We start from the raw sequence: 16,225 nt of genomic DNA, 5'->3' as shown, positions 1-16,225 counted from the left end.
CATAATATGTGTTTTTTTCTCTTTCTGTTATGGCCAAATTATGGCTCGTAAATATGTTGTGACCTGTAGTAGGAATGCTTTAGTTGTCTACTTTAATTTGAAGGTCATCGGAAAAGCTTTTATTCGTTCCACTTCCGTTGATACCAGGAAGTTGTAGACGAAGAAGAGTTAAAAACAGAAAATTGATCGCCGCACTATATTGTGGCTACTAGCCAGGAGAATAGTCCAAGCTAATAATAATATTACAAAAAAAGTGTCGAATATGGAGTCGTCAGTAATGGAACTGGATGGCAGTGTAATGGAGGGAGTGAGTAGCGCATAATTTTTTTTAAAACTTGCATGTATGTTGGTGCTGCCGTGACAATGCTAGCAGCCGGCCGGCTCAAGGCTCACCGGGTGTCCCTTCTCTGTCTCCCCGGGGTTGGGTCTTCGTAGGGCGGACAGATCCTGAGAGTGTCAGCGGCCCTCAGCTGCATCACCGGATCTTCCATTAAAGTGTCGAAAATCCGAGCCGGGAGAAGCACACCCGGACTCAGGTGAGCCAACATCGCAGGATAGCAGGCTAACTCTAGCCTAGTCATCGTAAATGTTTTACATTTAGTTTACAGCAGGGGTGTCCAAAGTGCGGCCCGGGGGCCTTTTGCGGCCCGCAGATAATTGTTTAACGGCCCGCCACACATTCTGGAAATGCTATTGCTAAAATTAAAAAGAACATTAAAAACATTGGAATGAGGTGAAATCCAACAAGAAAAAGTTGCAATGTTGACACAGGCTGTTTTTTTCTTCCCTTTTGTCTTTATTTTACCATGTAAAAACCATCTTTACCATGAATTGATTAACGTGGACCCCGATTTAAACAAGTTGAAAAACTTATTCGGGTATTACCATTTAGTGGTCAATTGTACGGAATATGTACTGCACTGTGCAATCTACTAATTACAAGTTTCAATCAATCAATTGCTCATGGCGTAGTGCAGGGGTGTCAAACTCAAATACAGAGTGGGCCAAAATTTAAAACTAAACAAAGCCACGGGCCGAGGTTGAACAAATTAACCTTTTAATAGGGACCCAAACAAGTTTTGCATTAAATATTGAACAAGCAAGGCTTATATAACTTTATAGGGACATGTAAAATCGAGTTTCAAATAATAATGATAATTAAAAAATATCAAGGGCATATTAAATACATTTTAAATATAAATTGAATGCCTCTTTTTGGCGGTGGGGTTGAGGTGGACGGGGTTTGGTGATAGCGGGGGGGGGTGTATATTTTAGCGTCCCGGAAGAGTTCGTGCTGCAAGGCGTTCTGGGTGTTTGTTCTGTTGTGTTTATGTTGTGTTACGGTGCAGATGTTCTCCCGAAATGTGTCATTCTTGTTTGGTGTGGGTTCACAGTGTGGCGCATATTTGTAACAGTGTTCAATCAATCAATCAATGTTTATTTATATAGCCCCAAATCACAAATGTCTCAAAGGACTGCACAAATCATTACGACTACAACATTATCGGAAGAACCCACAAAAGGGCAAGGAAAACTCACACCCAGTGGGCAGAGAGAATTCACACCCAGTGGGACGCCAGTGACAATGCTGACTATGAGAAACCTTGGAGAGGACCTCAGATGTGGGCAACCCCCCCTCTCTAGGGGACCGAAAGCAATGGATGTCGAGCGGGTCTAACATGATACTGTGAAAGTTCAATCCATAGTGGCTCCAACACAGCCGCGAGAGTTCAGTTCAAGCGGATCCAAGACAGCAGCGAGAGTCCCGTCCACAGGAAACCATCTCAAGCGGATCAGCAGCGTAGAGATTTCCCCAACCGATACAGGCGAGCGGTCCATCCTGGGTCCCGACGAGCGGTCCATCCTGGGTCTCGACTCTGAACAGCCAGTACTTCATCCATGGTCATCGGACCGGACCCCCTCCACAAGGGAGGGGGGGACATAGGAGAAAGAAAAGAAGCGGCAGATCAACTGGTCTGAAAAGGAGGTCTATTTAAAGGCTAGAGTATACAGATGAGTTTTAAGGTGAGACTTAAATGCTTCTACTGAGGTAGCATCTCGAACTGTTACCGGGAGGGCATTCCAGAGTACTGGAGCCCGAACGGAAAACGCTCTATAGCCCGCAGACTTTTTTGGGGCTCTAGGAATCACTAATAAGCCGGAGTCTTTTGAACGCAGATTTCTTGCCGAGACATACGGTACAATACAATCGGCAAGATAGGCTGGAGCTAGACCGTGTAGTATTTTATACGTAAGTAGTAAAACCTTAAAGTCACATCTTAAGTGCACAGGAAGCCAGTGCAGGTGAGCCAGTACAGGCGTAATGTGATCAAACTTTCTTGTTCTTGTCAAAAGTCTAGCAGCCGCATTTTGTACCAACTGTAATCTTTTAATGCTAGACATGGGGAGACCCGAAAATAATACGTTACAGTAATCGAGACGAGACGTAACAAACGCATGGATAATGATCTCGGCGTCTTTAGTGGACAAAATGGAGCGAATTTTAGCGATATTACGGAGATGAAAGAAGGCCGTTTTAGTAACGCTTTTAATGTGTGACTCAAAGGAGAGAGTTGGGTCGAAGATAATACCCAGATTTTTTACAGAGTCACCTTGTTTTATTATTTGGTTGTCAAATGTTAAAGTTGTATTATTAAATAGAGGTCGGTGTCTAGCAGGACCGATAATCAGCATTTCCGTTTTTTTGGCATTAAGTTGCAAAAAGTTAGCGGACACCCATTGTTTAATTTCATTAAGACACGCTTCCAACTGACTACAGTCCGGCGTGTTGGTCAGCTTTAGGGGCATGTAGAGTTGGGTGTCATCAGCATAACAGTGAAAGCTAATACCGTATTTGCGTATGACGTCACCCAGCGGCAGCATGTAGATGCTGAAGAGTACAGGGCCAAGGACCGAACCCTGGGGAACTCCACACGTTACCTTAACATAGTCCGAGGTCACACTGTTATGGGAGACGCACTGCATCCTATCAGTAAGATAAGAGTTAAACCATGAGAGGGCTGAGTCTGACATACCAATTCGTGTTCTGATACGCTCTAATAAAATATTATGATCGACGGTATCGAAAGCAGCGCTAAGATCGAGGAGCAGCAACATAGATGACGCATCAGAGTCCATCGTTAGCAATAGATCATTAGTCAATTTTGCGAGGGCTGTCTCAGTCGAGTGATTTGCCCTGAAACCGGATTGAAAGGTTTCACATAGATTGTTAAACGCTAAGTGTTCATTTAGCTGCTCTGCAACAATTTTTTCGAGGATTTTCGAAATAAAGGGAAGGTGAGACACCGGTCGGTAGTTTACCATGAGGTCAGGATCGAGGTTAGGTCTTTTAAGGAGAGGATGAATAACCGCTTTTTTGAATGCAAGGGGAACAGTGCCCGAGGAAAGTGATAAGTTTATAATATTTAGCACTGATGGACCTAATAATACAAAAAGCTCCTTAATAAGTTTCCCAGGAAGTGGGTCAAGTAAACATGTTGTTTGTTTTATTCCATTTACACGTTGTAACAATCCTTCTAATGTTATTTCCTCAAAACGAGAGAAACTATTTTGGATATTTGCAGTATCCGCCGTATATACCATCGTATCTGTGTTACTATAACCCAGTTGTAGCTGGGACGCATTGTCTTTAATCTCCTTTTTAATAAGTTCAATTTTCTTATTAAAGAACTTCATAAAGTCATCTGCCGAATGGGTGGAGCTACTGGAAGGAGTCCCTTGTTGGGTTAGCAATGCTACTGTACTAAACAAAAATTTTGGATCGTTTTTATTAATGCGGATGAGATTTGAGTAATAATTAGTTTTAGCTAAGGTAAGCATGCGTTTATAAGTTTTTAAACCATCACTCCATGCTTGATGGTGCACCTCAAGTTTAGTCGTGCGCCATTTGCGTTCCAGCTTTCTACATAATAATTTCTGAGCTCTAGTTTCTTCAGTAAACCATGGCATACGCCTTTTTGGAGCCTTTTTTAACTTCAGCGGTGCTATATTATCAATGGTTTCGCGCAGGTCGTTGTTAAAGTTGTTAGTGAGGTTATCAATAGAGCCCACATACATTGGGAACGGTGCCATTACCGAGGGCAGTAGGTCCGCAAGAGTCGTCGTTATGGCAGCATTAATGTTGCGGCTGCTATAGCAGTTATTATTATTATTAGTTTGACGAACATGCGTCTGAACTTCGAATTTTATAAGGTAATGATCGGACAATACTTTAGTATACGGGAGTATCGTAACTTTGGAAACGGTGATACCTCTGACAAGCACTAGGTCTATCGTATTACCGCTGCGATGCGTCGGTTCATTTATTATTTGTGTAAGACCACAGCTATCAATTATAGTCTGGAGCGCCACGCACCGTGGGTCCAATGGGGTATTCATATGGATATTAAAGTCCCCCATTATAATTATATTATCGGCGTGCGTCACTAGATCAGCAACAAACTCTGAGAATTCACTTATAAAGTCCGAATAGGGCCCTGGGGGGCGGTAGATAACGGCCAGGCACAGAGGCAGAGGTGTGGCAGACTTCATAGAAAGCACCTCAAACGATTTATATTTATTATTTAAGTTAGGACTAAAGTTAAAGTTTTTGTTGTATATTAGTGTGACACCCCCTCCCCTTTTGAGGTGACGGGCTATATGCGCATTCGTATAGTTAGGAGGGGATGCCTCATTTATCGCAAAAAAGTCGTCTGGTTTAAGCCAGGTTTCGCTAAGACCGATGACGTTAAGGTTGTTGTCTCTAATGACCACATTGACTAATAACGTTTTGGGAGACAAAGATCTGATGTTTAGAAAGCCCATATTATAGGTAGTGGGCTGTTTTAAGGAGTTGTTGATAAAATTATCCGTAGTAGCAATATTAATAATGTTGCGTTTATTATGCGCGGTGTACTTAAAATAATTACGACCATATCTAGGAATTGATATGACGGGAATTTTCAGATTGTCTACTTGGCGCTGCGATAAACTGAACGCATCAAAATTTGCCACCTCAGTAGAACGCATGTCTAACTCTGACGTAGTCATAGACACAGTAGAAAAAACATTTTGTGAGTTGTGTATTATTCTACGAAAATTGCTATGTGTACAGGGATCGTCCAGCCTGGCGCTGGCTAGTTGTAGCTTAACTGACTCCATACCCAGGCTAGCAGGCTCTGTAATTGCCTGTGACCGGGCTTGCTCTAGTGCAGTTAGTCAAATGTGGCTCAATGCAAAGTCTATGTTCCGAGAAAAGTTTTTTATACGGCCACCCTCAGTGTGACCTGTATGACTGTTGACCAAGTATGCCTTGCATTCACTTGTGTGTATAAGCCGCATATATTATGTGACTGGGCCGGCACGCTGTTTGTATGGAGGAAAAGCGGACGTGGAGACAGGTTGTAGAGAACGCCAAAGGCAATGCCTTTAAAGCCCACCTCAAATATTGTTGTCCCGGATGAACTTCGGGAGTCTCCCGGAAAAATCGGGAGGGTTGGCAAGTAAGAGTATTAACGGTGAATGCGGTGTTACAGCGGCGGGCCAGCTCTACTGTTAATTTGATATTGCCTCGAGGGCCAAGTGAAATTGCATGGCGGGCCAGAGTTTGACACCCATGGCGTAGTGGGTAGAGCGGCCATGCCAGAAACTTGAGGGTTGCAGGTTCGCTCCCCGCCTATTGACATCCAAATCGCTGCCGTTGTGTCCTTGGGCAGGACACCTCACCCTTTGCCCCCGGTGCCGCTCACACTGGTGAATGAATGATGAATGAATGGTGGTGGTCAGTCTACCCCAGGGCAGCTGTGGCTACAGATGTAGCTTACCACCACCAGGTGCGAATGAATGATGGGTTCCCACTTCTCTGTGAGCGCTTTGAGTATCTAATATAGAAAAGCGCGATATGAATCTAATCCATTATTATTATTATTAAAAAAATAATGACAAACAAATCCATGTTATAATGAATTCTTTTCAAAGCTCCAATTAGTTAAAAAATTTCACTTAAAAATGTTTTATGTGGTAAATATTGCATATAATGTGCAGTTTCCATATAAAGTTTTCTTTGACAAAAGAGCATAAAACAAACAAAATAATAGTTAAAAAGTCAAATCGACAGATATATCTGAAGTTGATCTCGTAACGTAAAGGCCGACTGAAATGAGATGTTCTTATTTAAACGGGGATAGCAGGTCCATTCTATGTGTCATACATGATAATTTTGCGATGTTGCCATATTTTTGCTGAAAGGATTTAGTAGAGAACATCGACGATGAAGTTCGCAACTTTTGGTCGCTAATAGAAAAGCCTTGCCTTTATCGGAAGTCGCAGACGATGACGTCACCCGTTGATGGCTCCTCACATTGTTTTTAATGTGAGCCTCCAACAAAAAGAGCTATTCGGACCGAGAAAACGACAATTTCCCCATTAATTTGAGTGAGGATGAAAGATTCGTGTTTTAGGATATTGATAGCGACGGACTAGAAAAAAAAAAAACCTGATTGCATTGGGACGAATTCAGATGTTTTTAGAAACATTTACTAGGATAATTCTGGGAAATCCCTTATCTTTCTATTGTGTTGCTAGTGTTTTAGTGAGTTTAATAGTATCTGATAGTCGGAAGGGTGTGTCCACGGGTGTCTTGAGGCCAGTGTCTGATGGAAGTCGACGGCAGCTGTATTGACGACACAAGCTCAGCTGATCTCCGGTAAGCGGCGACTTTTTACCACAATTTTCTCACGGAAAACTGCTGGTTGACCTTTGGTTGGGATCAATGTTCGCTATGATCCATAGGAAAGCTTCACCTCCAGGAATTTTAAACAAGGAATCACCGTGTGTTTGTGTGGCTAAAGGGTAAAGCTTCCCAACTCCATCTTTCTACTTTGACTTCTCCATTATTAATTGAACAAATTGCAAAAGATTCGGCAACACAGATGTCCAGAATAATGTGTAATTATGCGGTTAAAGCAGACTACTTTTAGCTGTGTGTGTGTGCAGCGCTAATATTTCCTTATAGTCTGTGACGTCACGCGTACACGTCATCATTCCGCGACATTTTCTACAAGAAACTCACGTGAAATTTAAAATTGCAATTTAGTAAACTAAAAAGGCCGTATTGGCATGTGTTGCAATGTTAATATTTCATCATTGATATATAAACTATCAGACTGCGTGGTCGGTAGTAGTGGCTTTCAGTAGGCCTTTAAGTGTTGAAAGTTAAAAAAAAACCCTAATAAAAATGTATCACTTTCTGAGTGGGGCACCTTTTGGATCCCAAATATTTCCAGTGGTATTTTATTTATCTTTTCACTGTGATTACTCAAAAATAATAAAGAATTCAAATCAATGGTGTCCTACATTATTGATCTTTTAGGGCTCTAACTACTAAATACTACAAATTTCAGTTTTACTATTAAAAAAACAAAGATATTTTTAACAGAAAAGCCATAAAACCTTTTTTTTTTTTTTTTTTACTGTAGGCGTTAAATAAAAAATAATACAAATTTGACTTATTTTTAACATTTTAATAACTGAGACCCTTTATGGTCCCCGGGACCCCTAAAGGTAAAATACATTTTAAAAATCCATTTAATTTGTTATGGTTTGAAAATGAAAAATATCAAAACTGCCCCCCGCATGCTTTATTTTTCTGTGTGCGGCCCTCAGTGGAAAAAGTTTGGACACCCCTGGTTTACACGAAACCAGAATTACCAGACGTGTCTCGAAAATACGATTCTGGTAATATAAGTCATATTTTCCTGTGATAAATATTAAGAGAGTTATGGACTTTTAAAACCGATGAAAATGCACTAGTTTCTTGTTAACTACTTCAATGTTGTTTTTGTGACATTTCTTTTAAAAATGTCTTTCTTAATATATATCCGATTATGAAAATATTACTGTCATTAGAAAGCTTGCTTAAGAAAGAAACACAGTTACAGTGCATTTTTAATTGCTTAAATTCATGAAATTGGCGTTAGAAATGATGGAAAATATGAGTAAACATGGCTGATTGGAAGGGCAGCACGGTGATAGAGGGGTTAGTGAGTCTGCCTCACAGTACGAAGGTCCTGGGTTCGATCCTGTGCTCTGAATCTTTCTGTGTGGAGTTGGCATGTTCTCCACTAAATTGGCCCTAGAGCATAGGTGTCAAACTATTTGGCCCGCCGTGTAATTTTATTTGGCCCTTGAGGCAAAATCAAGTTAACATTAGAGCGTTACCGCTGTATAACACCGCATTCACCGATTTCCCGGGAGACTCTCGAATTTCAGCGCCCCTCCCGAAAATCTCCCGGTGCAACCATTCTCTCGAATGCCACCCGGACAACAATATTGGGGGTAAGCCTTAAAGGCACTGCCTTTAGTGTCCCCTACAACCTGTTGTCAAGTCTGTTTTTCCTCCTCACAAACAGCGTGCCGGCCCAGTCACGTAATATATGTGGCTTCTACACACATGTAAGTAAATGCAAGGCATACTTGATCAACAGCATACAGGTCACACTGAGGGTGGCCATATAAACAACTTTAACAGTGTTATAAATATGCGCCACACTGTGAACCCACACCAAACAAGAATGACCAACACATTTCGGGAGAACATCCGCACCGTAACACAACATAAACGCAACAGAACAAATACCTGGAACCCCTTTTAGCGGTCTTCCGGACCCCTAAAATATACACCCCCTCCCCGCTACCAACAAACCCCGCCCACCTGAGCCCCGACATTAACTGAGCAGTAAAAAGCCCTGAATGGTTGATTCATTCATTATTTTATTTTCAAATGTATTAGCCTCTGGAAAAAGTTAATGTTAATATTTACCTCAGAAGGCTGCAAATACAAAATAGGCATTCCATTTTTATTTAAATTTGAATTGATATGCCATTAATATTTTTTTATTATTATTTTGCATGTCACTATAAAGTTATATAAGCCTTGCTTGTTCAATATTCAATAAAAAACTTGTTTTGGTCCCTATTAAAAGGTTAATTCATTCTACCTCGGCCCACGGCTTTGTTCAGTTTTAAATTTTGGCCCACTTTGTATTTGAGTTTGACACCCCTGCTCTAGAGTGTGAATGTTGTCTTGTCTATCTGTGTTGGCCCTAGGATGAGGTCGCGACTTGTCCAGGGTGTACCCGCCTTCTGCCCGAATTAAGCTGAGGTAGGCTCCAATGACCCCAAATGGGACAAATGGTAGAAAATGGATGGATGGATGGATGGGACTTTTAAAACCGTTGAAAATTCACTAATTTCTGGCTAACTTCTTCAATACACAAATCAGTGGGGCTAAAGGTTGTATTCGTGACCCTTATGTTGAAAATGTATTTCTTTATTTATACTTAATTTTGAAAATGTTGGTATCATTGGAAAGCTTGCTAAACAAAGAAACACTAAGAGGTTTCACAGCTAGAGTGCATTTTTAATTGCTGAAATGAATGATTTTGGCATTAGAAATCAATCATTCAATGTTCATTTATATAGCCCTAAATCACAAATTTCTCAAAGGACTGTACAAACCACTACGACTACGACATCCTCGGAAGAACCCACATAAGGGCAAGGAAAACTCACACCCAGTGGGACGCCAGTGACAATGATGACTATGAGAAACTTTGGAGAGGACCTCAAATGTGGGCAACACCCCTCCACCTCTAGGGGATCAAAAGCAATGGATGTCGAGCGGGTCTAACATGATACTGTGAAAGTTCAATCCATAGTGGCTCCAACACACCCGCGAGAGTTCAGTTCAAAGCGGATCCAAGACAGCAGCGAGAGTCCTGTCCACAGGAAACCATCCCAAGCGGAGTCGGATCAGCATTGTAGAGGTGTCCCCAAGCGATACACAGGCGAGCGGTCCATCCTGGGTCCCGACGAGCGGCCCATTCTGGGTCTCTACTCTGGACAGCCAGTACTTCATCTATGGTCATCGGACCGGACCCCCTCCACAAGGGAAGGGGGACATAGGAGAAAAAAGAAAAGAAGCGGCAGATCAACTGGTCTAAAAAGGAGGTATATTTAAAGGCTAGAGTATACAAATGAGTTTTAAGGTGAGACTTAAATGCTTCTACTGATGATGATTAAAGTCATCTTACCTGCTCATCCTCCTCCTAGTTCTTGCATCTTGGGGTAACAAAACAGCAGCCATGCATTTTCCTAACACTTATGAAGCCAGAACCCCGCCCACTTTAACTTCTTCATGCTCTCTCAGGGAGAGCATGTCCCAAATTCCAAGCTGCTGTTTTAAGGCATGTTAAAAAAAATGTTTTAATAATGCACTTTGCGACTTGTCGAGGGTGTACCCCGCCTCCCGCCCGATTGTAGCTGAGATAGGCACCAGCGCCCCCCGCGACCCCAGAGGGAATAAGCGGTAGAAAACGGATGTATGGATGGGCACTTTGTGACTTCAATAATAAATATGGCAGTGCCATGTTGGCATTTTTTTCCATAACTTGAGTTGATTTATTCTGGAAAACCTTGTTACATGGTTTAATGCATGTGTGTCAAACTCTGGCCCGTGGGCCAAATTTGGCCTGCCGTGTGATTTCATTTGGCCCTTGAGGTAATATCAAATTAAGATTAGAGCTGGCCCGCCGGTATTATACAGGGGCGGTGCAGCTGTAACAACGCATTTGCCAACCCTCCCAAATTTCACTGCCCCTCCCTGCCTTTAGCGTCCTCTACAACCTGTTGTCACGTCCGCTTTTTCCGCCATAGAAACAATGCGCCGGCCCAGTCACATAATCTCTGCGGCTTTAACACACACGAATGAATGCAAGGCATACTTGGTCAACAGCCATACAGGTCACATTGGGGGTGGCTGTATAAACAACTTTAACACTGTTACAAATATGCGCCACACTGTGAAGCCACACCAAACAAGAATGACAAACACATTTCCGGAGAACATCTGCACCGTAACACACGTAATACCCAGAACCCCTTGCAGCACTAACTCTTCCGGGATGCTATAATACAGTGGTCCCCAACCTTTTTGTATCCGCGGACCGGCCAACGCTTAATAATTTGTCCCGCGGCCCGGTGTCCTTTTTTTTTTTTTTTTTTGTCATGAAAAAGGGACGTTTTTGTCATGAAAAAGGGAGGTTTTTGTGGTTGGTGCACTAATTGTAAATGTGTATTGTGTTTTTTATGTTGATTTAATAAAACAAATAAAAATAAACATTTATAAAAAATTCTTCTGCGGCCCGGTACCAATCGGGACCACTGCTATAATATACACCCCCGCTACCACCAAACCTGCCCCCCCCCCCCTCCAATTTTTATTTACATTTTATTTGCTATGCCATTGATATTTTCAAATCATTATTGATAGGTTGATTGGAAACACTAAATTGGCCCTAGTGCGCATGTTGTCTCTCTATCTGTGTTGGCCCCGTGATGAAGTGGCGACTTGTCCAGGGTGTACGCTGCCTTCCGCCCGAATGCAGCTGAAATAGGCTGCTTCGACCCCAGAAGGGACAAGCGGTAGAAAATGGATGGTCTGGATGGATCATTTGAAACTCGACTTTGCATGTCACTATAAAGTTATATAAGCCTTGCTTGGGGCTTCACGGTGGCAGAGGGGTTAGTGCGTCTGCCTCACAATACGAAGTTCCTGCAGTCCTGGGTTCAAATCCAGGCTCAGGATCTTTCTGTGTGGAGTTTGCATGTTCTCCCCGTGAATGCGTGGATTCCCTCCGGGTACTCCGGCTTCCTCCCACTTCCAAAGACATGCACCTGGGGATAGGTTGATTGGCAACACTAAATTGGCCCTAGTGTGTGAATGTGAGTGTGAATGTTGTCTGTCTATCTGTGTTGGCCCTGCGATGAGGTGGCGACTTGTCCAGGGTGTACCCTGCCTTCCGCCCGATTGTAGCTGAGATAGGCGCCAGCGCCCCCCGCGACCCCGAAAGGGAATAAGCGGTAGAAAATGGATGGATGGATGGAAGCCTTGCTTGTTCAATATTCAATGCAAAACTTTTTGGGGTCCCTATTAAAAGGTTCATTTGTTCCATTTTAAATTTTGGCCCACTCTGTATTTGAGTTTGACACCCCTGGTTTAATGCATCCAGCGGGGCATCAAAACTAAATTAGGCATAATAATGTGTTAATTCCACGACTGTATATATCGGTATCGATATTTAAGAGTTGGACAATTTCGGCTATCGGCAAAAAAGCCATTATCGGACTTCTCTAGTTGAAATTAATCGAAGTTGTTACCCACAGGCTAACTCATCCATCCATCGACGGCGTGGCGCAATGGGAGAGTGGCCGTGCGCAACCCGAGGGTCCCTGGTTCAAATCCCACCTAGTACCAACTTGGTCACGTCCGTTGTGTCCTGAGCAAGACACTTCACCCTTGCTCCTGATGGGTGCTGGTTGGCGCCTTGCATGGCAGCTCCCTCCGTCAGTGTGTGAATGTGTGTGTGAATTGGTAAATGTGGAAGTAGTGTCAAAGCGCTTTGAGTACCTTGAAGGTAGAAAAGCGCTATACAAGTACAGCCCATTTATTTATTTATCCATTTTCTACCGCTTATTCTCTTTTGGGGTCGCGGGGGGCGCTGGCGCCTATCTCAGCTACAATCGGGCGGAAGGCGGTGTACACCCTGGACAAGTCGCCACCTCATCACAGAGCCAACACAGATAGACAGACAACATTCACACTCACATTCAAACATTAGGGCCAATTTAGTGTTGCCAATCAACCTATCCCCAGGTGCATGTCTTTGGAAGTGGGAGGAAGCCGGAGTACCCGGAGGGAACCCACGCATTCACGGGGAGAACATGCAAACTGTACACAGAAAGATCCCGAGCCTGGGATTGAACCCAAGACTGCAGGACCTTTGTATTGTGAGGCAGACGCACTAACCCCTCTGCCACCGTGAAGCTCGGCTAACTCATTATTTGTTTTAAAAACACTGTCACCACTCAATATGTTGTAGCAATTTTTACTATGGTGTCTTCACATTTTCACCTATTCAGACTGCCCCCATCAAAAATGAAGACGACGTCACTGACGAGCGCGTGTGTGTGTGTTTGCGTTCAGGCCTCAGCATCTGAGTGGACTGCAGCTTGTCTCAGACATGTGTTCTGGCGTCCTGCAGGGCGGCACTATCGGCTCCACGGACATCAGTCTGACACCGGGAAAGATTCTTTCCGGGAGCTACACGGCAGACCCGCACACAGCAGGGTGACTCTCGCCATCATGGCCGCCAATGTACTAGAAAGTGTTGTGTACTCATTCGTGTGTGTGTGTGTGGCAGGAGTGTGTGTCTGTTGTTGCAGGTCGGCCTGCCGTGCGCTCTCTACACTGACGCCGCGTCACACTTTTGCCTCAGAGGAGGAACCAATGCCGAGATGGCCCCACAGATAGACTACACTGTCAAGGTACTCGTTGTCATTTCGAGTCAAATACACTCGCGATTTAATGGTGACCATTTTTCTCTTCAGGTCTTCAAACCCATCGTGGAAAAGTTTGGTGCTCATTTTGACTGCGACATCAGAATGAGGTACGTGTGTGCAATGTTGGCGTTAATGCACTTGTTGTATGTTTTTACGCACTGAAGTCACAAAGTACGCGCAATTCCGGCACTGGGACACAGTTTTATTTTATTTTTTACCAACCATTTTTTTTTATTGAATATCGCTTTCCGCCTGTGTTATTTTATTTTTTATATTAGCTGATGTGTTGCCAAAATTTTGCCTGCTTAAAATTGATTTCCTTCACGGGAACTCGCACCGCTCGCTAAACCTGCATTGCTTGGCTTGGTCTGTCCACAGCGGATTACCAGGTGTAACACTTTACCGTATTTTTCGGACTATAAGTCACAGTTTTTTTCATAGTTTGGCCGTGGGTGCGACTTATACTCAGGAGCGACTTATGTGTAAAATTATTAACATATTACCATCAAATATCAAATAATATTATTTAGCTCATTCACGTAAGAGACTAGACCAGGGGTAGGGAACTTATGGCTCGCGAGCCAGATGTGGCTCTTTTGATGACTGCATCTGGCTCTCGGATAAATCTGAGCTGAGACTGTTAAAAATAATGTTGAAAATATAAAACATGCTCATGCATTTGAATCCTTCCATCCTTTTTTCTACCGCACTTGTTCAAGAAGTTGCAATAATGGTAAGAAGTGATTTATTTATTATCGGTTAGTTTAGGGTTTGCCCTCCTGGGGGTTCTTCAGACCACCAAGCACCGACATGAGAGCCTGTTTCAGTGCTACAATATTTTTTTATTTTTCAATAAGTCTCTCTGTTGCTTTCCAGCAATTGTCTTTTTCCTCTTTCGTTTTCGCTCGCACTCTGGCTCCAGCCCCAATTCTGTCTCTCTTCCTGGCTGCTGCTTATAAATTAGATAAAAAGGACCAGGTGGGCCTTCTATGCACCTGTTGCTGATTTCGAGGCCGGTCCTGGCAACAACCCGCTTTGCTGCAGTCCCGCAGGCCACACCCCCTCCACAGTTAGCTTCAGAATAACAATGTTATTACAAAGAATAAGAGACATATTATAATCTAGGAATGTTGGTCTTACTTAAAAATCCACGCGTTCAGTTGTGTTCAGTGTTGAAAAAAATATTATACGGCTCTCACGGAAATACATTTTAATATATTTGGATTCTTGGCTCAGCCAAAAAGGTTCCCGACCCCTGGACTAGACGAATAAGATTTCATGGGATTTAGCGATTAGGAGTGACAGATTGTTTGGTAAACGTATAGCATGACACCCGTTGGGAGTTCTACTGTCTTCCACTTCTTGGGTGTTGTGGGAAATTTGGAGCACAGGGAGGTTGCGGAATAATTATTTTAGGAGCTTGATGGCCCACCTGTTCTGAACAATCCACACGTTAAGATTTTAGTTTTTTACCCCAAATTTCCTTCCTTCCGAGGAGGACATCATTCATTTAGAGCAGGGGTCGGGAATCTTTTTGTCTGAGAGAGCCAAAAAGCCAAATATTTTAAAATGTATTGACGTAAGAGCCATATAATATTTTTTTTAACACTGAACACAAATAAACGCGTGCATTTTTAAGTAAGACAACATTTCTAGAGTATAATAAGTCTCTTATTCTTTGTAATAACATTGTTATTCTGAAGCTAACTGTGGAGGGGGCGTGGCCTGTGAGCCTGCAGTGAACTGGGGTGTGCCACGACCGGCCTCTAAATCAGCGACAGGTGCGTAAATGTTATCTAATAACCTGTCACTCTGTTATAAGCAGCAGTCAGGAGGAGAGACGGGGTTGGGACTGGAGCCAGAGCGCGAGCGAAAACGAAAGAGAAAAATACAATTGCTGGAAAGCAACTGAGAGACTTACTGAAAAATAAAACAATATTGTAACCCTGAAACAGGCTCTCATGTGGCTGCTTGGTGGTCTGAAGAATCCCCAGGAGGGCAAGCCCCACACTAACCGATACTAAATAAATAACTTCTTACCATTAACGCAACTTCTTGAACAGGTGTGGTAGAAACGGATGGATGGATTAAAAATGCATGAGAATGTTTTATATTTTGAACATTATTTTTAACAGTGTGATTACAAGTGGAATTATTCATTAGTTATCGTGTTAAGCAATGCCAGCTCAGATTTATCCGAGAGCCAGAAGCAGTCATCAAAAGAGCCGCATCTGGCTCCCGAGCCATAGGTTCCCTACCCCTGATTTAGAGCTTCCTCTACTCCACACCTGGGCAAATTAAGGCCCCGGGGGCGTTTCAATCTGTCCTGCCGGACATTCCCCATAATATTGTTTAGATCTTTAAGATGGAAAGTGTCACTGCCTTTATGATGTGCAGTGATGTTTTAAATTGACCGTAAATCTTGAACTATACAGAGTATTTCAATGGTTGGAATCTGCGCTTTTGCATGATATACTAGTTACTACGGTAAATGTGTTATACCTGTATAGCGCTTTTCTACCTTCTCGGTACTCAAAGCGTTTTGACACCATTTCCACATTCACACACACATTCACACACTGATGGCGGGAGCTGCCATGCAAGGCTCTAACTGCGATCCATCAGGAGCAAGGGTGACGTGTCTTGCTCAAGGACACAACAAAGTTGGTAGAAGGTGGGGATTGAACCAGGAACCCTCAGTTTGCTGGCACGGCTACTCTTCCAACCACGACACGCCGTCCCCCAGTTACTAGGGTCGTATGTTATACCGCTATTGGTGTAGTAGTATACCGTATTTTTGGAAATATAAGTCGCAGTTTTTTTCATA

General features: G+C 43.1%; 1 protein-coding gene across 2 annotated transcripts in view; it reads left to right on the top strand.

Moving 5' to 3' along the window:
* The window catches only part of rtca (RNA 3'-terminal phosphate cyclase), a 53,166-nt gene that overhangs the window by 13,284 nt on the left and 23,657 nt on the right, over positions 1-16,225 (top strand). Inside the window, exons 1-5 of one of the 2 annotated variants that reach the window (XM_061887907.1) lie at positions 141-307; positions 436-536; positions 13,043-13,186; positions 13,260-13,383; positions 13,447-13,505. In XM_061887907.1, the coding sequence (XP_061743891.1) occupies positions 263-307; positions 436-536; positions 13,043-13,186; positions 13,260-13,383; positions 13,447-13,505 (473 nt within the window). In that variant the 5' untranslated portion in view covers positions 141-262. Of the gene's footprint in view, positions 1-140; positions 308-435; positions 537-13,042; positions 13,187-13,259; positions 13,384-13,446; positions 13,506-16,225 lie in introns of those variants that run through there. The other variant, XM_061887908.1, reaches the window with a different exon arrangement.

The sequence above is a fragment of the Nerophis ophidion genome, linkage group LG26 (assembly GCF_033978795.1).
Source record: "Nerophis ophidion isolate RoL-2023_Sa linkage group LG26, RoL_Noph_v1.0, whole genome shotgun sequence".
Lineage (NCBI taxonomy): Eukaryota > Metazoa > Chordata > Actinopteri > Syngnathiformes > Syngnathidae > Nerophis > Nerophis ophidion.
This window is presented reverse-complemented; position numbering and strand designations above follow the sequence as displayed.